This window comes from Grammomys surdaster, unplaced genomic scaffold, assembly GCF_004785775.1.
Source record: "Grammomys surdaster isolate TR1022 unplaced genomic scaffold, NIH_TR_1.0 63, whole genome shotgun sequence".
NCBI lineage: Eukaryota > Metazoa > Chordata > Mammalia > Rodentia > Muridae > Grammomys > Grammomys surdaster.
The window spans coordinates 29,522,239-29,549,747 of NW_021604565.1; the positions used below are offsets into that span (position 1 = coordinate 29,522,239).

General features: G+C 38.6%; 1 protein-coding gene across 1 annotated transcript; it reads right to left on the minus strand.

Annotated features, from left to right (window-relative positions):
• Positions 1-195: 195 nt before the first annotated feature.
• Positions 196-27,509, minus strand: Tnfrsf11b (TNF receptor superfamily member 11b). Its single transcript, XM_028766679.1, has 5 exons — positions 27,241-27,509; positions 9,329-9,695; positions 5,606-5,797; positions 3,627-3,851; positions 196-1,968 (listed from the first exon to the last, which is right to left on the minus strand). The coding sequence occupies exons 1-5, from the start codon at positions 27,271-27,273 to the stop codon at positions 1,580-1,582; spliced, it is 1,206 nt and encodes a 401-aa protein (XP_028622512.1). The 5' UTR covers positions 27,274-27,509; the 3' UTR covers positions 196-1,579.

Sequence of the window (27,509 nt, forward strand, 5' to 3'; positions counted from 1 at the left end):
TTATATAGAAAAAAAATCACTTTGGAGATTTCCCTGGCCCATGCTCATTCATCTCTAAGTTTTTTACAGTGTGGCCCAGGAATTTGTATTTTAAACAACTCCTAGATGTTTGTGACGATCAAAGATGAACAGGAAAACTGTAAACCAGTAAGCCTGTTAATGTCTTGTTCAAATAAAAACAAGAGTAAAAGAAATGAAAAATAATTTGAAAACTTTAATGATGTTATTTATATAGTACGATCATAAAATCTTTAAATAAGGTACATTCAATTTCTCAGAGCATCTAATATTCAGATAATTTATAGTTCATACACTTTCTGACATTAAACAACTGAATACATAATGCATTTTTCTATAAAATGATATTACATCTTATACAGATAAAATTATATTATAAAAACATTCCACACTAGAAAACTGACAGTACCTATTGGAAAACACTACAAAGTTTCTATTAAAAATATATTTTATCTCTTTTATTTGTCTCAATATTAAACAGAATATTTTTTCTTTCTAAAATTAAGTCCTACAACATTTCTCTCTAGGATTATAATATGTACAAAACATATCTGGATGAATATAAATAGCAATACTGTAATTGTCTTACAGATATATTAGTAACTTTTACAGAAGCACATCAGCTTTTTAATAAAAGCCTTTAACACAACTGAAATCTCAAAGCTTTTTATGTTAGATATTCCCATATTCAGAGAGATCCAATGGAGTCTTGATTTTATTTCTATTATTATTATTTCCAGTTTAATTACTGCATGCAGTAATAAGAGGACACACAGTCAATAGATACTGAACCAAACATGACAGCTGGACAAACTATTGGGGATTTGTTGAACTTTGGGGGAGATATCAATTCTTTCTCTATATAGTAGTTTCTTTTAGTGCCCTGAAACAAAGCCATCCATTGTTGATGTAATAAATAAAATTTGTTGATCATTTTTCAAACTAAAAGTACATTTGAGTCAGCTTAGGTCCAACTACAGAGGAACAAGAAACACTGGGCTCTCGGTGGCAGTCTGTTAAATAAACTATCACAAGCCACCCCTGCTTGTCTAGCTAAGTCTGCATCTCAAATCAAATCTTCAGAGGGAAAAACAGCTAACAGTCAAGCTTGCCTAGAAACCTAGAAATTTGATAAGGCTCATGCACCTGATAAGCATTACAATAAACAGAATGTCATAGACTATCAGATGCAGAAGGGAAGACACCTTCCTCTAGGGGTGACACATAAGATAGTAGAAGCCTTCTGATTACTCAGCCTCCGCAAGGAGAGGAAGGAAGGGACCCATGCTTGAGGTTATAACAAATTTCCTCTGTTCTCACTCAGTGTGCTTGACTTTCTGGGTGTGCACTTGGCTTTGTACAATTATAAAATAGCCTCCCTCACTCTTCTGACTCAGAGTCCCCAGTGTGTGTGTTGGGGGTGGGGGTGGGGAGGCAGGTCTTCATTCCCATCAACTGATGAGAAAGGAGTCTCGGTGCCATTTCAAGTGCCTGAGAAACAAGTCTTCTCCTCCATCCATTTTGGCCCATCCTGAAGAAGCAGCCCAGGGGCCATTTCTCGTTATAAGCAGCTTACTTTCACGGATTGAACCTGATTCCCTATCATTTCTAAAAAGAGCTTCTGATACAGTCTGTACATGGCAAAGCTGTGCAAGAACCTGATGGTCTTCCTCAGACTGTGGGTGACGGTTTTGGGAAAGTGGTGTGTTTTCAAGTGCTTGAGTGCATACATCAGGCCCTTCAAGGTGTCTTGGTCTCCATTTTTGATCCTCCACAAGCTGAGTAGCTTCAGGAGCTGCTCGCTCGGTTTGCAGGTCTTTCTCGTTCTCTCGATCTCTTCAGGGCCGATCTTCTTCCCAGGCAAGCTCTCCATCAAGACTCGAAGCTGATCTATGGTGAGGTTCGCGTGACCGATATGCCGTTGCACACTGCTCTCACAGAAGTCAATGTCTGCAAGAGATTCTCACGTCAATCTTCCTCATCTGATATCTCAGGCAGACACTCTCACACAAATCATGACTACATTTTAAGAAAAAGCTTTGCCGTAGATGATTTAAGTGACTAGTTATTTCTGATTACTAAGGTGATATCATTTTATGTTATAATATGAAATCAGGCAATCTAATTGAAGCATCCAACAACAGTTTTATGAGAAGCTTTGGATACTGACACTGAATACTAGGAAATTATGGACTTATCACCTTCAGTTTTCCCAGTAAAACCTGACACTTTAAAATCACATTCAGGGGGAAAAAAACTCAGAAACTATTCAGGTTCTTTGTATTATAATGGACATTTTCTTCAGTTGGCAACTAACCTTGGCCCTGTTTGACAGGAGTCACTTAACCAGTCTTTAATAAATATACATAGCACTGGAGAAGCACCCGAGTGTGGCAGATATGGGAAGTCAGTAATGGGAGTCCATGAACAGCAAACACATAGCCTGGAGGGCATTTCAGCAATGAGCTTGGGCATAAACATAAGAAGGAGTAACTAATGTCTCTATTAACGACATGAGTCATTTACTATCCGTGAGCCTTGAGGCAACTCCGTTCGTCTTTCTAGGCTGCAATGTTCTCATTTATAAAGCCGGGAATTGGGTCCTTTCACATACTGACAGTTCCTGGCTTTCTAGTTCTTTTTCTTTTTGCTTCAGGGCTAATTATAGGTTCAAAGAATAATGTTGTTTTGCCAGAAACACAAGAAAAGTTTAGTCTTTGCATAAGTAAAAACACCGGACTGTCAAGAGGACTAAGTCTCCTAAAATCTATTGCTCTGGCTTTCCATGTCTGAAGCTTTATGGGTGGTGTAGAAAAACTCTGTCAGATATTAGGTATAGCAGAGTACTTTCTGCTCCTTGTTCTTTGCATTAGGAAAACCCTCCTTCATCTCTGTGGTGTAACTTCCAAAAGTCTCTTTGCACTATATATCATAAAGTGGAACGTTTATAATATAGCGTACATAAATTTCACGTTCTCCTTTTTGGATTTCCTCTCTCCTTCCCTGGACACCCCGTCTTTCCCCTCTCCACCCTATTTCTAAAGAAGATTCTTCAGGAAGCCCTAGCATATGTGACTACATGCTTTTAGCTCGCCCTTTCTTCTAAGAAGCTGAAACATTTATCCGACCTTACTAATTCTCGGCACAGGTGATACCAAAATGGTAATTAGGATGCAGGCTGTATAGTGAGGATGAATGTGAGGTTATCTGCAAGACACTTGGTGTCTCACTGAAGAGAATTACCAAGTACAGCAGGGAGTGAAATGTGAAGCAGGAGTCAAGGGACCACAGGACCTTCTTCTAGGCAGATGTGGCTAAAGCAAAGACCTTAGGAATCTGTGGTCTACAGAGTCCTATTCCCCACAGCTGAATCCTGCATGTAAAGAGCATGTCCTTTTTTTCAATCACTGCAGAGGATAGAACAGAACCTTCCTTGGCTGTGACAGAAATCATGTCTACACTGTTAGTTGATGAGAAATTATCAGTACCATGGCAATTGCAGGAGGAAAATACTGGCCCCACTACGTAGACAAATAGTCTAATTCATATTTTATGTCAATCAGGCATCTTTGATCGCCTACTGACTCATTTCTTTCAGGAGACGGTACCTTGGATGATCTTCTTCACCATTTCCTGGTCTCTGTTTTGATGTTTCCACAGCTTCAGTAGCTGGAAAGTCTGTTCCTGCGAGCTGTGTCTCCGTTTTATCCTCTCTACACTCTCTGCATTCACTTTGGTCCCAGGCAAACTGTCCACCAGAACACTCAGCCAATTTGGTATAATCTTGGTCGGGACAGCAAACCTGAAGAATGCCTCTTCGCATAGGGTGACATCTGTAGGAAGAGTGACCAATAACAAGATTCACTGAATGCTTTCACTTCCTGCAGTCATTCCAACAAAAACAAAGCAATCAAAGTCAACCACAAAATGAGTATGGGGGCTGAGTTTTCTGTGAGACAGCGTGCTAAAATAGAAAATTTGAATAGTTTTCTGTAGGATGCTCTTAATATAGAGACCAACCAGGCTTTTGTGTTATCTTATATTCTTTCACTTCCCTTTGTCTTTTTTGGGGATAAGATGTGACATTAATAAACATTTAAAGAGAATTTAATATGAATATGCTCAAATGACAAAAATTCTACAACTTAATGTAAATATTAGTACTTTGTTAAAAGATTACTACCGGGTACCTCAAGGTCAAGGTGAAAGGAAAATCAAACCACAAAATCACTCCCTAGAAAGAACTTAAACAATAATCAAAATAGTGTACTATGTTTATGTGCAATCATGATAGTGTATTATTTGATGTGTAGTAAACATAGTTTCTCAGTAGGAACAAATATATATATATATATATATATATATGTGTGTGTGTGTGTGTTGTATGTGTATATGTATATATGTGTGTGTGTGTGTGTTAAACATTAACTATATACGTTCTTTTCTAAGTAAATTTTACAGTTTCTTTGTAAATGTCAAAGTTCATTAAGTAAAGGCCTTAGCATATACTAAATGCTCAATTAATTGCAAAAATAAAACCAATGTTAAGGCTAGAATTAACTCTTTTCATTAGCCTTACCACTCATTTTATTTATTTATTTTTTTAGATAAGAATAAAGGTAAATTAATTAAGGTGTCTGATAATGTAGTGAAAAACATTGGAAGTGGTTTGGTATTGTAAAATATGCCTGTGATCATTCTTACATTTCATGGTTTTGTATAATAAAGAAAGACATTTTGGGAAGTCACATTGGTTTGTGTCAGTTTGACCTGCACATGGAGGCACAGCATTGGTGTGTGAGTCCCACAGTAAAGTGTTCACATTAGTGCAGAAGCAACGGCCAGGGTAAAGGAATCAACCAATAGAATCAACCAAAGGGAGTGGTTTCTGCTATTTGTGGTGACTACAAGCAAATAAAGAATTTAACACCACCAAAACACCTTGGAGCTTCGGTGCAATAAATCTATGAATATGACTGGTAGTAAAGCCAAAGTTTGGGTTCTCATTTCTAAACAGTTTATGTCATTTTTAGTTTCCAATTTATAGTTTAACTAATACAGACATTCTAAGAAATTACAAAAATAGAAAGTTCTACAATTTGAAGTTGGCTAATTTATTTTCAGGTTATAAGCTTGATGTCATCAATGGGCTATTCTTGATTTTAGTGTGAGAGCACTGGAAAGCCTCCAGCATCTTGCCATGTCCCCGGGATCAGTGAGGAGATGCAAGGTTTTCTATTGTTTTGTTCTGTTTTGTTTGTGTTTTGTTTTTTAGTTTGTTTGTTTGTTTGTTTGTTTGAGTTTGAGCTTTCAGCAGCTATTAGACTGGTTAAGAATCAAGAAATTCGAAATGTAGCCAGACTGGATGTTACACACCTTTAATCCCAGTGCTCCGTAGGTAGAGGCAGGCAGATCTCTGTGTGTTCAAGGCTAGCCTAGTCTACTAAGTAAGTTCTAGGACTGTTACACAGAGAAACTCTATCTCAAAACAAACAAACAAACAAACATAAAATGCCAAATGTGAGTTTGTGCTCTTCTTAGAGAAGACTATGCTGAAATGCTAAGAAGACAGTTGTATATAGTTTACCTATTCCACACTTTTGAGTTGCTTCTCTGTTTCCGGAACATACGTTGTCATGTGTTGCATTTCCTTTCTGAATTAGCAGAAGTCCAAGTGCGCTGCAGTTCGTGTGTTTCTTACAGGGTGCTTTTGATGATGTCTCGACTGAGAAGAACCCATCTGTACATCTTTTGCAAACTGTATTTCGCTCTGGGGTTCCTGTTGGAAAACACCCAGAAATTTAGCACCTTCTTCCCCCATCCTTTCTCTGTAGACAATGCCTTAACACAGTTCTCAATAAAAGTTCTCACCAAGTTTTTACTGCTACTGTGTATTGCAGGAAACTTTCAGAGTTTCCATTTTTCACTTCATTAGACAGAGATAACAAAACTTCTATAGTCATCCCCTCAGGCTCTTTCCCCTTCTTGTAATACCGGCACAAGTTTGTTGTGCTATTACCTACAAAGATGCTTCTGAAATGGGAGATGGAAGGAGAGGAGGGTGGAGTATTCATTAGTGCTGCCTGTGACAAAGTGCCAGTAAGGCTTGTCAACCGTATTCTTTGTGCAATTATTCCTGAAGAAACCATCAAGATAAGTGCTGTGTGTCTCCTTTACTGTCTGTCACTCTTTGAAGTCAGTGCCCATTCAACGTTGCACCTGCTTCGTTAAATTCCAATCACTTCTTATGGAAGTTCTTTCTCTCCTCGGTCCTAATTGGGAACTGTGCTAACCTTGAGAACCCCACATTACAATAGACTCTTGAAGGTGGTGGTATAGTTGACTGCTGACTCCAATTGTATCCCCAAGATCGAGCTACATAATAATCAAATGATGATGTAGTGTTTGTTTATACTGTTGAGTAAACCGCATGGTTAAATCTTTGGGAAGGATTAACTATAAGGATATTTTGCTTTGTGCTTCTAAGGCATTTAATACTTTTGAAGACATCACTGGATTTGAAAACTGTTGAGTTGAAAAAAATTTTCAATAGAGATGCTATTGAAAATAAATATATTCAAACCCTGGACTCTATTATGCATGAGGGCAGCACACATTAGAGTGCATTTGCATATGAAAATATCTCCATCTAGTGTAAGCTGGCTGAACAGATTTAGACCTCAGTATTCAAATGTAGATTGCATAGGCCAACTCTGGCTCATGTAAGATAACAAACACAAAAGAAACAAATGAAAGCTACAGAAAGTTATTAAATTTCATTTATTAAAAAGTTCCTCCTCCCATTTCATTGTGTTGTTTATCCATCCTGGAAAGGAAAAAACAACAAAATAGTAAAACAGTGTGGTTCTAGTCTCATCTCCTGTCTCTTCCTTTATTAAAAAAATAATAATAATTGATGATTCATTGCCCTGTTAAAAAAGATAAAGGGGTAGCAGGGTTGGAACAGAAGGCAAACCACAGCCCTGAAGTCTCACATAAATGCTGTTTTGAACACTAAGGTGACATTGTCTTAAGAATCACCCTTACAAAACAAAGATGCTGTACACTGAAAAATGTATATCCTTTCTACATCCCTCTCCTTAAATGGAACCCTACACCATGCTAAGCTCTGCAGTCTTATAAGTAGAAATATTTAGGCATCTAGTCCCTGTCAACTTATTGGGACTTGAGTGTGTGGACCCACAAATCCATTTGCCAACTGCCACATGATTTACACAGAAAGAAATGTTATCACTCTTCAGGTACATGTCTGTGGCTTGAAATTTCTGATGTCACTTAATAAGAGGTCCTGGGTATAAAATAGCTCTTCAAGTGAACGGCCCTTTCTAATTCTGTAACAAGAGGAATCCAAAGAACAATTTGTTGGTAGGCTTTTTCTAATAACCTCTGTGAATAGCACTTCTTTTAAAATCAACAGAACATTTGTGTCTAAAAAAGATGTAGCCGTCTAAGTAATGATTTTGCCTCCTTAGTATGAGTAGAAATAACAAACATCTAGCCTGACAGACAAAATGTGAAACACTACAATGACAAGATGGATTGTACTGCACTAAGACAGTCCCTAGGAACTAGACAGGAAGTTGAGTACTGGCCGGCAGGAGGATGTGAAGAACAAAATATGAAGCGATCTTGACTTCAAAACAACAAAAATAGTTATCAAATATTTTGTAGAATAACACCCTGCCTTTTGGCCTTGAAACATCTGTGCAGAACCACCTTGCACGTTTTCAGGGAGAAAAAGGTTAAATAAAGTCTACCATGGTATGTCAAAAGAAAGTATGTACCTTTATTCCAAGTCTTCTGGTTACCTGTTGCTTTGCCCTACAGAAATATTTTTATTCTTAGGAGTGTCACAACTTTACTGTTTCCACAATATTCAACTTTTGAGCTGCACAGTCCACGCTTAATGTCTGTATCTGAATCTATTCAATCCATATCATTGGAGTAAGGAGGCTAGAGTCATTCTACTTGATTGAGTCCCAAAGTATCCCCCAATAAAAAGTAGGAAATAACAGTTCTTTCTCCTTGAACTGCAAAATATGGTGATAATACCATGGTCTTTTCTTTTAAAGCTTCCCTACAAAAGGGACTAAATAGATTTCAAATTTTTGGTTTTGGTTTTGTTTCCTTTCTAGAGACAGTCACACACTTATTGAATAGCCTAGGCTGACCTGGCACTCACTACATCCACTTGGTTAGCCTCAACTGTGTGACCATCCTGGATCTTATTTGGCCTTTGCTATTTCACCTGGCTTTAACTGTATATGCTTCCTGTGTCTGCCTTCAAACCTAAAATACTGGTCATTTAAACTTTCACTTGTCACAAGCAATCCCTGTACTAGGCCTCTCAACCAGGAGCAAATTGGCATCCCATAATGGAAGGAGGCCTGCAACTGGTAACTAGTTGTAGACTCACAGGTCTTAAGGGAGTCACAGGACAGGCTCCCACAGAAAAGAATAAAGAGCAATGAGTTAAGAGATCCCTCTTTAAAGTGAGTTAGAGAAAGTTATAGGGATTCCTCTTTCTTCGCGCTAAGTGCATGCTCTATATTTTCTTAAGCCACAAGCAGTTGTAATCTACAGTACAGCTTTGTGGCTTTGTGCATGTGCTAGAAAAGGAATAAGAGTTTCAGCTTTCAAAGTTTCTCACTAGCCCCAGCCCTTGCTGTTGGGAAATCAAGAAGGGAGAGTATTTGTTTATACACAAGGACTTCCTGTTTGCTTGACAATCTGTTTTGTCTAAGATAAAGAATAAGCTGGCTATAGGGTTTGTTACTGTCTTTATCCTCCCATGCCCAAAGCAGAAGCAGCTTCATTTTTAATAATGAAATGTATTTCCCCTATCTGTTCCCATTTTTACATAATTAATTATAACTGTTCATTGTTAGTACTCCAGAGTCTCATTAATATCGGCATAATTACTCTCTTGGTATCGATTAACATTTCTGATGTTTGTCAAAAAATACTGCAGACTGAAAACTGTCCATGCCAATGTGAAACATGGTGATATATGTCAGCATCTCTCTGCACAACTCAGACCACGGTCCTTTAAAATGGAGCAATTCATCACGTATCTCATTAGGGAGCAATTTGCTGCATTTGAGATTCCTCACTAAATTTCATTGTAGTGGCAAAGAATCCCCTTGAGAAAGGTCCTTTGGAAACAATCCAGATACACAGCACACAGCTAACAGCTACCTTTTATCAGGACAAGTGACCCCTAAGCTAGCTGCTATCTAGCTTTACATGGTCCTCCGTGATTTTGCTATGCCTCATATCAGATACCTACCAGCCTGCACAACACCGAAGCCTGGGGGACAGCTCCGGTGCTTCAAGCAGAATTCGAGCTCCAGGTAGCGCCCTTCCTCACACTCACACACACGGTTGTGGGTGCGGTTGCACTCCTGCTTCACAGACTGCAGTTCCTTGCACACTGGGCTGCAGTATACACACTCATCACTGGTGTGCCAGCTGTCCGTATAAGAGTGGTCAGGGCAGGGGAGACACAATGTCTTCCTCCTCAAGGTGCAGTGCTGTTTTAGGTAGGTTCCAGGAGCACATTTGTCACACAAGAGTTGACGACCAGTTTCTGGGTCATAATGCAAGTACTTTGGAGGAAAGGTTTCCTGGGTTGTCCATTCAATGATGTCCAGGAGCTAGAAGAGACACGGTGGATTACTAGGGTGGAAATAGGATGATAATTCTATGCCAAGGCAACACCTGAGTCAAATGTCACTAACCACCTGACCTTCATGCCATTCCCAGGAGCTCCTACACAATTGAGGTTCCAAAGCCATGACTTTGTTTCCAGATGTTTCACCAATAGCCAAGGAGATAGATGGCAACAGGTGAACAATGTGATGCAGACTCAAAGAAGACTGCAATAAATAGAACTCAGAATAGCACTGCTAATACATGGGGTACCATTGAATAACCATTTGACCTCAGAGACTTCATTACCCAGGTCTCAGGATCATCTCCTGATTAATGTGTGGATGAACTTGTTACTCTCACAATGATTATACCACCAAGGTCACTTAGACTCCTTGTTAAAAAAGTAGACCACCAAGACTCATACTCTGAAGCAGTATGGTTCTCTTCATGAGGAGTGGGGCTTATGAATTAGCAATGCAAATGAACAAAAGTACTGTGTTGATTCTAGTGTAGAGAATGGACATACTAAGAATTGTTTTCCCATTGATTTTACTAGTTATTGTGGGCTAGACTCTGTTCTAGGTACTCCAGATACAGCTCTAAATTAAATGGCTCAAAGACTCTGTACCTGGAAGTTTACAGTTCAGTTAGAAAAGAAAATACATATAGGAAAATGAAATGGAATGTTAGAAAGTAAGCATTATTTTAGAAATAAATGGAAAAGCAGGTTAAGGAGATGTGAAACATGAAGTAGAAGATGAGAGTATAAATTGTTAACATGGTTACAGTAGTTGGTCTCAGGACAAAATAATGTCTCTTTTAGTTTCCTTGATTAAGGCTTAATGATGAAAAGCAATGGAATAGAGTTGACAAAGTGGGAAAGTACATCACTGTCAATCATCATTGTCAATGGCCATTCATAGCATGAATCATCCATCCATCCATCCATCTATCCATCCATCCATTCATCTATTCATTCATTCAATAGATCCATGTGAAATGTCTACTGGGAGTCAGGAACCAGAAATATGCTGTTGCATCATACACGAACACAGTTCCTGTAAGCTTATAACTCACCAGGAAGAGTCCCAGTATTTTAAGATTGACATTTTCTCCAATGAGCATGCTGGCAGACAATCTTGCTTCTCATCTAGAAGATGGAATGACCATTTTTGGTTGGGTTAACTGGGGAAAGATGAGGGAGCAAGCAGGGTTTCCGAAGCCATCATCTATCATAAGAAGTCTGTGAAACAAGGGAGTCAACAGGCAAGGAGGACCAGCAGCACATGAATTCTGTCTCTTGTTCTACATCCCCAAAGGTCTTCAGAGAACAGCTTTCCACTAATTACAGAAAACATGTTCTCAGTGTTATTTGTGTGTAGAGGGTGGCTTGCTTGATTTTTATTGTTTGTTTTCTGGTACAAGGATCAACACTGACTATTTACAGGTTTGGGGGAAAGAAGCAAACCAAGCACAATATTTTTTCCTCCATACTCTCTTGTTTGTAGAGCTCAGGCAATGTTCCCTGCTCACCACCACACATATCTGGGGCAAACATGCCACGCTAGGGAAATAGAACTCCCTATTAAATAAGATGTTGTTAAGACAAAGAAGACTAACTATCCCCTTTTATAAGCATTCAGTTTTTTAATGTGAGAGACTCTGTTCACTTCTCTGTGGGACATGGCCAGTATCTTAGACCATATGAGCTGATAAACTGAAAGGAAAGAACAAAATACCTCCCCCAGAATGATGGATCTTTTAGCAGAGTCCTTTGATGTTGAGAAACTCCAACCTACAACCTGAGAGTGGAGCCATGTAAAGTCAGGCCTACTGGCTCTCCAGGACACTCCACAACTTGATGGGTTCTGAAGAAAGCATGCTCTTTTGTTTCCCTGAGGCTATTTATTGGCTTGAAAGGAGCAATGAGGAAGTGACTGACTGGATGATTGTTGATTTGAATATGCTATGAGGCATGTTTTAAGGATCTGGTTCAAATATTTCTCCAATCCCCAGTGCTACGGCATGAGGTTTTCCTAACACAACATGCAAACCCATATGAAAGCAATGAAACATTCTTTCACTTTTTTTCTCTTGCTGTTCACTTTAGATTTCCTGGAAAGCCACTTTTGAGGGTTTTTGTCTGCTTTCAGGAGGTCTGGCTCAGAGGTCTAGAGAGGTCTCCTATCTCAAGTGCTGCATCCAGGCAGGCTTCTCATCGTTTTCCTGTGCCCATTTCCACAGGGGCCAAGAATGCTCATTTGCTCATCAAAATCACTCCACCCACTTTCATTACTCAAACGTGATGAAGATGAAATAGGAGAGGAAAATAGTAACTGTTCATGTGCTTCACCCTTCAGAGCCACAAAATCACCAACAACTGCGTAGTACTTTTAACTTGGAAACACAAAGTTTTAAATGGTCTAAAATCCAAAACTTCCTAAATCTCGTGTAGGTCTTCAAGAACATATAGATTGTGGAGAAATGGGGTATTGAGATTTGGGGATTGGGTGGTCTCAGCACATGCAATTATTCTTAAATCTATTTAAAAGTCAAAATATAAAATATTTCAAATTCTAAGACTTTCAAACTCAAGACTCTATCATCAAGAGCACTAATGCAATCTGTATTTTTCCAGGAAGTTGACATGATACTATTTCTCTGAACCAACACCATAGAAAGCAGTTATTTCGTTAAGACACAGGAAAATTGAGGTTAAAGGTATTTAGAGAGAAAATGGAATAAACAAAGTCCGGATTTAAGAATTAAAGAGTAATTAGTAGATACACTTTTCTCAAGGCTATCATGTGGAATTATCATCCTACACATTTCTAAAACTCAGAAAGCTCTGAGGAACTTGTTTTCAGCAAGTTCAATTGGACCTCTGTGCTTTGCTTGGGGAAAAAAAATTCCACTTTAGTAAAAGTAAAAATTCTGTGTGGTCAAAATTGGATCGTTAGGTCTCCATCTTTGGTTAGCCCCAATTCCCACACAGAATTTCTGGATTTGGTGTTTGGACAGGGGATGGGCAAGATTAATACAGCTCTTCTTCTCCGTCTCTTCTCTCACTTCCTTTCCCATCTTTCTGGATCAAGGGCAGAAACATGGTCTTAACATTAGTTATTGTTCCTTTGCCTCCTGATAAGATTTAAAATTTAATAATGGTTTAAAAATAATGCAGTCTTCAAATACCCCTGAACATCTTCAGAGGCTGAGGTAGATATATAAATGTGTTTGTTGAACCTGAAAGTGCTTTTTGCAGAAGGGAACATCCTTTCCATGTTTTATGTCTGGTTTATAAAAGAAATTAAATATAGCTTCTTTTTTCTTTCTATTTTTTTATCTGTCTCCTTTCCATCTCTTGTCTCTCCTTTATCTTGTCTAATCTCATGTTCTTGAAAGTAATCTAAAAGTCCTACACTCTACTACTTTACATCATCTGGGATCTGTTCTAGAAGCTTCCATGCTACTTTTCTTGAAAGCGTCATTAAAGTTCTATCTCTAAACACTGTATTATCCACTTCTGTTTTTAGTGTTTTGCACAATTAAAGAATTTGCTATTCCAAGGCTATCCATCTTTCTTATCTACCAAGCATTAACAGAGGGCAGAACTCAGTAAAGACTATGGGCAGACTAAATTAGTCCTCTATTGTCTTTTCTAGTTTGACCATTGCTCTGTTCTTGGATCTGACAATCTAGTCAAATCAAGTCAGAAACAAATATCCTAGTCCTTTCAGACTTTTAACTCTACCCTATTTAGCAGCCCCTTGGTATGCAGACATTTTTATACCAATCGCCACTTCTCAGATTCACCTATGTCTTCCATTCTCTCTCAGATGACAAGTGATTTGACTAGAGCCTTCTATTGGTTTATGTGACTTTATGACTTCCTAACAGACGAAAGAATACACTTCCTCTGGCAGGTTTATTTTTGCATTATGCAATACAGACAGTCCCATACTACTGGGCTTGCTCTCCGGTCTGCAGAACCATGAATGACCCAGTGGGTTTCCATTTATGGAAGATTCATTAAAAGCATCCCACGCATGTCCTGAAATAGTCACTTGGTTTGGGAGTTCCTTTTGTAATCCCTCGTCATGATCTTTGCCACAGAGAACTATTTGAGGACTGTCCAGAGTTAGCTAAGCGTCTGGTCAGTGTATAAACCCTGCCATTTCCAAGTCCATCTCAGTTGTTAAAGGAAAGAGCCAGGATACATGCGATTGAAAGTTTCCTGAAGATTGCTTGTAGTGTAAATAATAAAACTTATTTAAAATAAGCAGTTTTCATGTTAATTTCAATTTATTTGTTTATTATTTTCATTTTGGCCCTTTGTATTGTCCATTCCCCTCCATTCCTTAATTAATTAGTTCACTCAGCAATCATTGATTAAAACAAACTCTATTCTTTGGAATATGTGTGTGTGTGCGCACGCGCTACTCACTGAAACATCCCCATCCCCAAATGAAGGCAGAAAAAGAGACTAGACACAAAGGAAAGGACTGAACAGACAATTGGGTCAAAATTATGCAAAACAGTTGATGATAAGAGAGGGAAGGGTAGATGAGTGTTGGCTGATTTTACTGGGAAAGGCTAGTATCCAAAGCAGCAGCTGAATTTTGCATTTCCTGACATCTCCATTAATTTCTGAAAATAGAAGTATCGGCATACATGAATAAAGAGAAGGACTTTAGGTGGGAACTTTTGTTGTTTGTTTGTACGAGATCCAGTGATGATGCCAAGCAAATAGCTGGAAATACATACTGATAATTCAAAAATGCAGCTGAGGACCCAGCTTTGAAATTTCTGAGCACATGAATCTCTCTAGGAGCCGAGCAGATACATTACCTAAAGATGTTGTGTATAGGCAGAAAAGGGGAAATACATACTAACTTTTATTATTTGTATATATTTGTGACATGAGATGAAAGGGAGAATATAACAGTATATGAATGTCATGGACAGTTTGTGAGAAGCACACAAAATTGATCATGAATAAAGTTTGAAAAGCCTGCAGTCTGGAAACCCAATGTGAACACCCATATGCACTTTCCACTGGAGAAGTTGCATTTAGACTATGTTGAGCAGGTTGCAAGCTTAGTTCTACCACTGCTTCGGTGACCCTTGACTGGTAATTTCTGTCTAAAATAAGAATGATTCTGATTTTTGTATTTTCCAAATAATCTGTTTCAAATAAATAGTAATATAGAAACTTATTTTGGCAAATGGTCAATATTGGTTTTTATTTCCTCATGCCCATAGACTAGAAACTTTTATTTCTTCTCCAGCAATGCATAAATGTGGATGTTGTATCTTAGAATCCAACATTGATACATGGAGGCATAAAAATCAAAAGATCAAGATCATAGTTGGTTTTATATAAACTTCAAGACCAGTTTGGAGTTTGTGGGACCCTGTTTCCAATACAAATGTATATATAATATACATATACATATGATGTGTGTGTGTGTGTGTGTGTGTGTGTGTGTGTGTGTGTGTAATCTTCCCAGTGATGTTTTGGCATCTTCCCAATGATGTTGCTTGTTACTACATTTTTTGGTTCTTCCAAGAGATTTAAGGCTGGTCCATGCTTTTTTCCTGGAAGATTCAAAGAGTTAAGAATTTGACTCTATATTCTTTGAATGCTTCATATGAGTTTGTACAGATAGAAAGTCTGCTATATCTCAATATTTACTCAGTCCAATAGATAGGTTGAATGCCTTCTGTGTAAACCTCAGATAATTGGAGATTACACAGCACAAGTTAACTATCAACAATGTAAAGAATAGACTTGCATAGACATGCACATAGCCTACATTTTCTTGTCTCTAGTAGTAGAGAGGTGAAAGATTTGCCTAGAGTATGTTTTAATGCATCTGTCATTTGCATGGAGTTTTGCAAGCACTGTTTCATTTGGACTTAGCCTCTATGAGTAAAGGCAGTTCATCGGAGAGGTTTATCTGCTGCTGCCAGGTCCCCTCCTGGGGAGTAGCCTGCTTAGTAATTTCTACAATAGCCAGTTATTTGGCTCAGGGTTATGTCTCCAGGTAAGGAAGCAAAAGCAAATGAATTAAATCTCTTCATCTCCACATCTGTGCTCTCCTGCCAAAAGCTTTCCCAGGCAAATGAGGGAAAGGAAACACAAACAACTATGATTTATTAGAAACATTACTGGGCCAAATTTGATGTGAATTTGCTTCCCTGGAGACTGAAGAACAGTCTCCAGGTAAAATGCAACTTTCAATGTAATTTTTGTTCACTTCAGAAGTTTCTTTTTCCTTTATCTTTCTGAAGACCTTAACATTAACTAGCAGTGTTTTGTTTATGCTTTGACTCAGTCCTAATGGACAAAAGAGATTTGCTTATGAGGTTTTTGCAGTGATGGAGAAGTGTTACAGGTGGTTAACATTTTACTGATTAAACAAATTGTAAAATAAAAATAAAACAAACCGAAGTAAAAAGTTAACATTCAGAAAGAAGGAATTGCAGATACAGGTTAACAGGTTAACACATACACACACACACACACACACACACACACACACACACACACACATCTCACCCATTTGGGTCCCTAGATCCTAACAGTTCTTCTGTTGATCTCATATTAATCACCTTTTTGGAGACATAATATTAGTTCTGGAAAAGAATACCACAGAGTACTGGTTGCATAGTTATCTCCACTCAGCCTCGCTTGACAAGCACCAAGCAGCAATAGGTCTTGGAAGGCTCTCTAGCTCCAGTCCCTGGCTTCCAGAGCTGTGAAGTGGTGGTGTGTTTTGGCATGTTGATACTTCTGAACATAATTTTAAGATTACAATTTATTTTTATGATCTTTCCCTTGGAAGATAATATATTGCTCACAATACCCTATGGATCCTTTTGCTGACTAAGAATGCCTATTGTTGTTTAATTAACACATGTCCATTGGCCATTGTTAGAAGAAAAGTAAGGAAAGCTATGTTAGGGGCAAAGTGAAATAAAAGCTAGAAGGAAAAGGGGAATCAAATAGCATCTGTGTTACATATGCAGCTTTTCAGTGTCTGCCTATGATGTCTGAAGGATAATATCATCCATTCTGTATGATATGGAGAAGGATAAGAGCACTGTATATTCTCATAGCAGTATACATAGGCTGTAGTAAGCTCATTCATCATAGTCTGCTATCCTTTATCCTCAACAGCCACCTCCAAGGAGATATGATTAACTCCATTTTAAAGATGAGAAAACTGAGTCTTAGGAGAGTTGAGTGACTAGTCAGAGATAACAAAAATCTTATACCTTTAAGAATTTAAACCCAACCCTACCTGAAACTAAGCTCTGACTACTGACTCTTCCTGCTGTAGTCTTGGGTATAAACTTCCCAGACTCATGAAAGAAACAAACATGAAAGTAACTGTCATATGATGTAAAGATATCATACATGGGTCACTAGTCTATCTACTCAGTTATTTAACCTTTTCTCTATCAACCATCCATCAATATATTTATTCAATTCAATGTAGAAATTCTCCTGTTTTCCACTGAAGTAGTTGACACAATGCTTTGGTAGAAAGGCCGGAATGGAAAATTAATTACACTTTATGCCAAGCAATGGATCCTGAGTGATGTGTCTTCTTGTACTGACCCTCCTTCCTTTCTCACCTCCCATTATATGCTAGATTTTTCTTCCGCATGTTCTCAGTGTCTAAGACATCGGCTTCTTGCCTTATACCATGTCACCTAGGGACTTTGGACTTAGATTTATATCCAATGATTTAATCCAATCTTTGTAAAGATCATTGCAAAAAATCATATCCCTTTGAGCTAAAAAGCTAAATGAATTGAAGAAGAAAAAAATGAATACATGGAATCACATTTTCTAAGGATTTTGCCTAAGGGCCTAGTCTGTTCATCCTTCACACCAGCTGAATGCCTTTTTTTTCTGAATGCCTGTTTTTTTCAATAGACTTGGTGACTAGATATTAGCGTGCTCTGCTACAGAAACAGTAAATCATCATCATCATCATCATCATCATCATCATCATCGTCTCATTTGGTAACCTTAGGGGAAAGTTACTGAAATTAGTGAAAACTACTTAACTCCTCTGAGTTTCCCAGTATCTAGTAAATTTATGCATCATAGGATTTTTGTTAACAAATATGTGAAGTAGTATATGTTACATGAAGGTGTGATAGTTATTGTAAAAGATACTATGTTTTTCTATTTTATATTTTCACCCTCTGTAGTCATTCAAGTAGGGTGATGTTATAGATGAATGAATCTTTACAGAGTAAATGTCAGCTGGAAGGAAGGAAGGAAAACACGTATAGTTTGCTAGATGATGCTCATGGGTGTTTTACTTCAGCCTAAGCATCTGATAGTACCTCTACTTTGCAGCCTGGCTAAGGCTTTCTGTAATGCCTAAATTTTAAATTTTCATCCAAAAAAAAGTGTTAGACCTGAGAAAGAAACCGTCTTTATGATTAATTAAGCAAACTTTATTTAGATTATTTATTTATTATTATTTATTTATTATTATTTATTATTTAGATTTATTTAGCTGCCCATCCAGTTGTCTCTCCCTGTTTGGGACTTCAGAGAGCAACCCCCAACTCTTTTATGGGGAAGGATTAAGGTTGATAGAAAACATTTGTCAAGATAATTGGCAGCTAGCACCTGGACAAAAGAGTGGGGGACTGAAAGCTAAAAATTTAGGAAACAAAAGTGTTCCTGTAAGGTAAGGAGACTTATATAACAATGCGGTTTATGTTTGGGTTTCACAAAAGTTGTTCTTTTTTGTGAAGCCTTGAACCATCATTTTTGGGTTGTGATGCTCTTCACAGTTACTTGCCTCAGGCATCACACAGACTGGAATGCTGGCTACTTGGTCAGTTAGTCCTGATTGGGTTCTATTATGTTCAAATAAGCAACTTCATAATCTCAATGCCTGCAATCAACACCGAAGGTGTAGTTTTTGCTTGTGATCGGTCCCAGTGGCTCTGTCAACAGTCAACGATTTTTTTCTAGCAAGTAATTTTTGGAAATTACTTATATGTGTGGAAATTTGAGGAGAAAAATCAAACAACAAAAAAACTATGGAAAATTTTGGGTGTAACATCAGCAATACGATGATGCTTGGTTTGGAAGTGAAGATATCATTTTATTTCACCAGTCCTCTGCTCAAGGTGCCCATATCCCCCTCATTCCATTCTCACTAGATGAAACTCCCTACATATCCCTTGGCCAACACCCACTAATGGTTATATCACCACACAGTAAACACCATCACACGGCCACAGACCAGCTATTTATTACTTTGTTTTTACTGGACATTTAAAGAAGATACAAGAAGAGTGTGGCGATGGAGTTCTGCTCTTGGGCAACTGGTGTATTATTCAAGTGTAGATTTTAATGGTCTCGCCAGGCTACTTATTACCATGCATGGTATGCCTAAAGATTTGACATTTATTCCAAAGAGTGGTGTGTGCAGTTGTCAAGCACTTCTTTGTGAATATAGATTCAAAGAAAATTTTGCTCAATAACTCTAAAGAGATTGCTTGTGACCATAATTATACCTCTTCAGCAAGTTCTGGGTGAATGAATGTCTTGAACTTGGCTGTTAACTAAATGGAGGATGCATAAAGATACCCACATTGCCAATTTCTATGCATGCCAGCTGATGGCAAGAAGGAGAAAATGGTTTTGTTTTAAAAGAATAATTCATGACACTCAAATATATGTTATGCTATCTAAAATTAGATAACATTTCAAAAGCTGTGGCCTTGAATCCTCTCTTTGACTTCATCTGCAGATCAATGGAACAAAGGGATTATTGTAAAATATTCCTGTAATGTTTTATAGATAAACAAGTCTACTTGTTTTTTTTGATATTTGGGGTATGCAACAATATGTAATCAATTAACTTTTCAATTATAGCAGACATTCCATATACCACCAAGCTCAGCTCCTCTATTGAGCAGAGACATAAACAGGGTCACTGGGCAAACACTGAGGGTGAGGGCAGAACTAAGGGACCAGGGCCCTTGAGTCTGTGTCTGCCTTACTTTTGGAGAGTATTGTTATGCCACTCTGCATCTGGGATGATGACTTACATGGAGAGTTTTGGTAGTGATGATGCAGGTTCATGTGGAAGGGATGTTATAAGAAACAGGCTCTTGATATCAACAGTTTCAGTTTCTAACAGTAAAATACGTAAGTTATGAACAAGAAAGACATGTCTTAAAGAGTTTCTGTATTTGAACAGGAACACAATGAGACTGAGTTGAAGAGCAAGGCCAAGACTCCCCAAGGAGCAAGAGCAAACAAAGTCAGGACTAGGTCCATGGTGAACTGTAGATCATGAAAAAGAGCAAGACAGAGACCAAGAGAAGAATAAAGCTAAAGCAAAATCACAAGTAAGAACAAAAGTAAGAGGAAGACTGGAATCAGAAAATGTGCAAAGATAGGAGACAGGAGAAAAAAGGGGGGAGGTTGATCAGCTACCTAACAAGAAGCAAGGAAAGGCTACTAAGAATTTTGTATCAAAAACTTCAACAGGGAATTAATTCCCCAAAGGCAGTGACTGTCCTTAGAGGAACCATGCCTTGTTTCAAATCCAAATTAGTCTTCTCACCCATTTCTCTGTTCTATTTATGGTCATTTTAGAAACATTTACAAAGAATGTAAAGTGCATGATAAATTGAAGTGAAGGCCTTGGGGCTAGTCTATGTTCAAAGACGCTTCACTTCCCTTATGAACAGAATGTTAATTACCAGGGTCAGAAAAGAGAAGGTGTTCCTCATCCAAGGGCCTTACGTTAAATAAAATAACAATGCCATACAGTAAATTTGTTCAGATAGAAGATCTTACATGTTCTCAAACACAAGACTGCTTAAGCAAGCAGACAAATGTGTTAACTAGTTCTAGAAACAGCCTGCACTCTCTTTTTAATGTATCTTTACTTTCTTCTTTTTAACATGGGTGTATGTATTTGTATGTGTATAGACACACACCTGTTTGTATATGCATGTGTGCATACATGTATGCAGAGGCCTGAGGTAAAATATGGACGTCTTCATGGGTAGCTCTCCACCGGATTCATTGATGTAGTCTCTCAACATAAGTCTCTAACCAAGTCTAAGACTTGCTGTCTTGCCTCATCTGGCTGGCCAATTTGCTCATGGATAACTTGTCTCCACCTTGTGAACACAGAAATTACAATCCTCACCTGTCACTATGTAGGTTTTGAGGATATAGACTAGCTCCTTCTGCTTTCACAGCAGGCACTTTACTGAGATAGCTCCCTCTTTTTGCATCCTCCATCAATTTCCTGTCTTCAGGCTTAGATACTTGTGAGAAATTGCATGGAAAAAATGTATCTATGCAAATCCTTAGGAAACTGTGCTACCTTATAGCCAGGAAAAGTTATTCTACTGAGCATGTAGAGTCCACAGCACTTACTGAGGCCAGTTTATCGTGAGGAAGAGAGGGTGCCGCATATCCTTTTACCTGATATATTGTAACACTATTCTTATCCCTTACAACTGTCTAAAAGTATTCTTTTTTTAGACTCTCTAAGCTAGTTATTCCAAAATATTCTGTGGTAATGAGTTCCAAAAACTAATTATATGTCACATAGAAATACTGTCCTGGTATCTATTTCAAGTTGGCCGAACCTCACTCTTTCTTCTTGCACAGATAGTTTACAGATGTTGCTAGGATTTCCGACTTCCTAGTTCCTGCTATTGTGGGTTGCTAAATGTTATTTTGATTTTTGTTTTCTTTTCTAAACATGATTGTTAACTGCTGCTCTTATTTGCATTTTGTTTGCAAGGCTCTCAGTAATATAAATGAGTTTGAAAGGTACCTTCACCCTTCCCTCTCTTGTCATGTGCAATTAGCTTTAGTTGTCTATGGTAACCAGCTGGACTGTTAATATTTGTATATCAAGCCCAGGATCCTTCTAGGGACTTAAATTTCTTGAGCATAATACTTATCAACTGTGATAAGATCTTTTTAAAAAAGATTTAAAATTTATCATGGAAAAACTGAGTATCTAATGCTCAAATATAATACCATGAGACCTGAGTTCTATCCATTTAATTTTGTTGTTTTCTTAAGAATGAACATTCATGAAGGTTTTGAGTCTCTGTAGTAGAAATGTATACTATGATATTTAAGATATAGGCCAGATAAGGAGAAGTTTACATTAACATTTGGGAAGTCAAGCCAACCTTAGGTGGTTATACCATAATAACCTGTTAGGTGGGTAAATTCTGTTGCAATATGCATGGAGATTTCTAGTAGATTACTCTAGAAATTCTCACTGTAGCTCATTGAACTCAGCAAACACATGCATCACGATGATGGAGACTTGGGGGCTATAAATGAAGAAGATAAAAATCTGTGCTTTCAAAGAGCCTATGTTTTGTGGAAACTCTGTCCTTGGAGAAGTTCTAGAAATTGAGAGGGTGCTTCTAGGGGTACTATGCAGTAACCCTTCCATATCCAGAACAACCGAGAATAATTATGTGGCCTACACACCTTCTAATGTACTGTTGGCAGCTGATGTGAAAATTATTTTCTGTCTAATAAAATACATGCATATATATGTATATATACAGACATAGATAAATAGATGATAGATAGATAGATAGATAGATAGATAGATAGATAGATAGATAGATGGACAGATGTAAAATGTCACTGTGTCGGTTAGCTTTAATTGTCCAGTTGACACTGCCTAGGATATCTGTCAAAAGATCCTCAATGAAGAACCATTTAGATCTGTTTGGACTGTAGGATATGAGCATGCCTGTGAGGGATTCTCTTATTTCATCTAACCAAAGTGGAAGCATTCACTCTCAATGTGGATATCACCATCTCCTTAGCAGAGGTTCCTGAGCTGAACGAGCCATCAAGCAAACCAATCGGCACACATTCATCTCTCTCTACTTCTGACTGTGGAAGTGACTAGCTACTTAATGCCCACCACTACAACTTCTCTGCTCTGATAGAGTGCAACCTGGAACTGTAAGGCAAATAAACCCTTTCTCTCCCTGTGTAGCTTTTGATCAAGGCATTTTATCACAGCCACAGGAATGAAATGAGGACCATTGTCCAGACCTCTGTTGGAACTCCATTTTATTTGCACAGGAAGGACCTTTTGTATCATTGCTGTCCAAAATGAGTTTTCCAGGAATTTTAGTAACACATGGTTTGGTAAGAATTGAAATGAAACTAGAATTTCTGGCAAGATTGTCTCACTGTTTTAGAAAACCACAGCATCAAGCCGAGCCTGATCAAGTGTTTGGACCACCCCCAAGACAAGCCTACCCCCATCTTCATCTAGGGATGTGTCTGTGGTGAAAATGCCACATGCAAATGCCAGCATGTCATGACTTCATTATGACATCTATTGAAGCTTGTTTTATTATGAATGACTTTCCTTTTATTACTTCTTTAAAATATAGTTATGTCAGGATACTGATTTTGTAAAAGTTATATGTGTCAGCAAAAGACATGAAAACTGAATCTCATTTCAAGAGATATGGGGGTTGTTACAAAGGGTTTATTACAAAAGTACATGGAAGAGAATGCCAAATATGATAGAGAAGTCTGTCCTATGAAGGAAACATAAATACACTAATAATTTGGGTACCTTGGCTCCATCAGGGCAGCATAATTGGCAGCCAAACACATTAGTCCTTGATTAACTTGCTAGCTAGTTCTGATAAATGTAAAGGATTTTTTGTTTGTTTGTTTTGGTGTATTTTAAGCCCCTCCCCCTCCTTTTGGCTGCAAAGTCTAAATGAAGGCTGAAGGAAATTCTCTTGGTTAATGCCATGCTAAGGAAAATACCGTTTCTCACAGAAAGCCTTTATAGAGAGGGAGCATGTGGGTTGGAAGCTGTTGAGAGCAAAACCCAGAAGGCAAGTTAGTGGATAGGAAGACAAGAACAGCAGACTATGAGCCCAGTGTTCATTTGGAAACCATGACCGTGGCTTCTAGAACTTCCTGAATGTGACATTTGGCATAGACTGCTTTCTTACTCCACCAATGGTGTTTGGCTACTGTGGTTTTTAGCCTAAGAAGTCAAATTGAAAACTAGATTGAAGTTAAGATCTGTGCTGAAGATTGCTAGGTGACAGAGACCAGGAAGGTTGCTATGGACACAGGGCAGGGCTGTATGGAATTGAATATATGTCAAATGCTTCTAGAAACAGTTTAAGCACAGATATTTTCTGAAGGAGGAGGAGGAGGAAGAAGAAGAGGAGGAGGAGGAGGGGAAGAGGAGGAGAAGGAAGAGGAGGAGGAGGAGGAGGAGGAGGAGGAGGAGGAGGAGGAGGAGGGCAGCAGCAGCAGCTAGGCAAGCCCATGAACTCAGTGGATGAGGTAAGGGGAGAAAAGATAGAATAAATACAAGTCAAATATCAGAAACTCCAAGACTGTTACCCTAAAGGAAGAGAAAAACACCAGGCAATTTTCCTGAGCAAAGAGCAGTTGGATCTGCTTTCCTTCCATTCCCCACCCTTCTGGCATGGAAGGACAAACTCTAAGCTTGGCTTTGAGAAATTCAGGGAGGGTTCTGACACTACATGATGGATGGTGGGGGATTTAACAACAATTAGAGCCAAGACCTAAGTCAGACATGTTGATGTTCTCTGCTCACCTAGTAATGCATGGCAACATGGATGGAAATAACTCTGGATGATGAATGGTGCCTCCTTGTAAAAGAGCGCTCTGCTGGACCGTGCTACTGAGCATTCTAGGAATGCTAACCTAAGGACTGCGCTCCTCCCCTTCACCAGCGTATAGTCTACTCTCACAGAAGAACCTAGGATAGACTTCGCTGCATGGTTTTCGATCTCTCACTTGGATGTCTTGACTTCATCTCCAGCAATAACATGTCCGATTGCTCCCTCACAGTGAGAATGGGAGATCATCCCTTTCTTCTCTGAGTATCATCAGTACTTCCGGTATATAGATGGTTCTATATCATCTCCTAGTTGATTGTTTTCATTCCCATAGTGCTAATGAGAAGCAAAGACTTCGGTGGTTGTGTTAATGTATGCACATCCCTTCCCTGTAGCCAGATTATAGAAGACAGGAACTTCAGAGGGAGAAAATACAGTCTGTTCTTCCTCAGGCAAGTGGTGTGTGGATACTTGAACTTGGTCTAGTGGAGAACCACCATGTTGCAACTTCCCTTATGAGCTCATGAAGGAAGGTTGGGGCTTCCTCTTTAGCAACTGGCATAATATATTCAATACTTATCCCACATCTGCCTCTTTTCACAGGCTGTGAGGTCCAGAAGGCAGGGATAACACCTACCTGGAAGCTCACTTTGTCCCCAGTGTGCAGTGCAATAGCTCAGATGATGAGTCACATATCTATAGTGAGTCAGGTTTCTACAGCTACACCTCTCTGGTTACAAGGGGAAATGCAGCCTCTTCCCATGCAAGCACAGTCTGTCCATTTCCAACCATTCATACAATAAAGTCTATCTTAGCAACCAAAGAAAGAGCAAGATCCTTTCTATTCATTTATATATTCAAGACACCTTCAAAGTTTTCTCTTCTGATAATGCTGTATTATCTAAAATTAGTATTATCTATATACACATCTCTGTATATTGACCACCTATAAAATTATGACCTTTTTTTCTACTTGGGAACAGTTATGGGGAGAAACATATATGTTATTTAGTGAAAATCCAAAATATAAAGGCAGAATACAAGAAGTTGGAAAGAATAAAAAAGAAAACCACCGTATTAACCATGGGGTTACTTATACTAGCCAAAACCTAAATTAATTAGATTTTTTCATGAGGCCATAGAAAATGGAATACTGTACTGAAAGCAAACTATTTTGTTTATACAATACTAGTGATGGATCTATGGGAAGTTTGAAAAGAACAAATGTGAAAACTACATAAAGTTCATACATGAAGTTTAAGTACATGCCAAACCAATTTGTGCCATGTATTATTCTGGCTAGAAACACAATGGTGAAAGGGAGGGATTCAGGGACCTTTATGGGACGTACTGATAACGTAATGTAGAACTTTCTGCCATCTCACGAGTACTCAGTTTGAAGAATTCATTTAGGCACTACCACCTGTACAAGCACTCTGTGCTCTTCGGTCTTTTGAGACTGCCATTTATTTATTGTATGTCAGTGCAAATACACATGTGCCAGAGAGTGTGAGTGGAGATCAGAGGATGCCTTTCAGTAGTCAGGTCTCTCCTTCCTTCCACACAGGGAGCCAAGGATCAAACTCATAATGTTAGGTTGTCAGTACCTTTACCCACTGAGCCATCTCACTGTCTCTAAAAATTCCACTTCTTAAAAAGTTCTTAGTGGAACTGGAGGGATGGCTCAGTGGTGGGTGAAGAGTACTGGCTACTCCTCCAGAGACTCGGGTTTCATTCCCATCACCCATGTGGCAGCTCACAACTGTCTGTAACTTCAGTTCTAAGGGACTTGATGCCCTCCTCTGACCTTGGTCAGCACCAGGCACGTAAGTGATGCACAGACATACATATAAACAAACCACACACACACCTAAAATAAATTAGAAAATTATCCTTATATCCATATTAGTGGATATATGTATTACATATACATACACATGAAGTTGGCATATTTATGTATGGTTTCCTGTCCACTTTTTTCTGAGTGACTTTGCTACTACATATGCATGTTTGTGTGTCCCTGAAGCTAAGGGAAAGATTATATAGTTTTTAAATTTCACTGTGTGAGCAGGAGGCTGAAATTCAAACACTGAATCTAGTGCATTCCAGACAGAGAAATCACTTAAAGACAGACTTCTCTGTCTGGTTTGCAACTTCATGTGTTTCACAGGCTATTGATGTGAAGGAAACAAACTTGAGGCATGGAAAACCGGTATATAAATCTAAATAAGAATTTTCCAAATGCCTATGCAAAAAAAAAAAAGACTTCTTTATTTTCCAAACAGCGTTTCAAAACAGGTTTGAACCTTCTTTATTTATTGTTGAACTGATCTGGTTGCTTAACTCTATTCTACAACATGGTTATCATTAGTCTGTTTATATTTTTCACACTACTGAAGTTGAGAACCAGATTAATAGAATTTTATTAAAATAGTAAATTGCACAGATAAATAAGAGAATATTCTCTGTAATGCCCATAAACACATATGTAAGATAGGCTAATGATGCTTCAGACTATCCTCCCCATCCAAACTGTTCTACAGAAGTTTCAAAGACATTTGACCTCTCTTTCCAACATACAAGTCCATTTCACCTGCGATAATTAAAAGGTCAGGTCAAATGAAGGGATGGCGCTCTACATAAAACATAAGTAAATAAAATGGATAAAATCCCAAGTAAAACGTCGTAAGACTCTTCTTCCAGTGTCTCTTTCCAGTCTGCATAAACTCAGCAGGAACTTTTCATAGAAAAAGGCTTCCTGTTCCAACCAAACCCCAGCTCCCTCCTGAAACAGCCGGGCTTGGTCCCCATCATCCGGAGGGAAGGTCCCGAGCTCAGGTGGTCAGCAGCCTCCTGCCCATGACTTACCACCAGGAGTGCGCAGCACAACCACTTGTTCATTGTGGTCCTCGGGAAACCTCAGGAGGCAGCGGCTGGGCCAGTGCTAGGTGCGTCTCTGCAACCCAGGCGGTCATGACGTTTTATATAAGGTCGGGGCAACAGGAAGTATGCCCTGCCTTTGATCTTTTAAATTTCTCCAACCTTGTACCTTTCCTTTTTAGGAACCCTGGGCGCTACTGATAGGGCTGCCGGACGCTCCGGGGTTAACGCTTTAGGCGCCGGAGTGGGAGGATCCT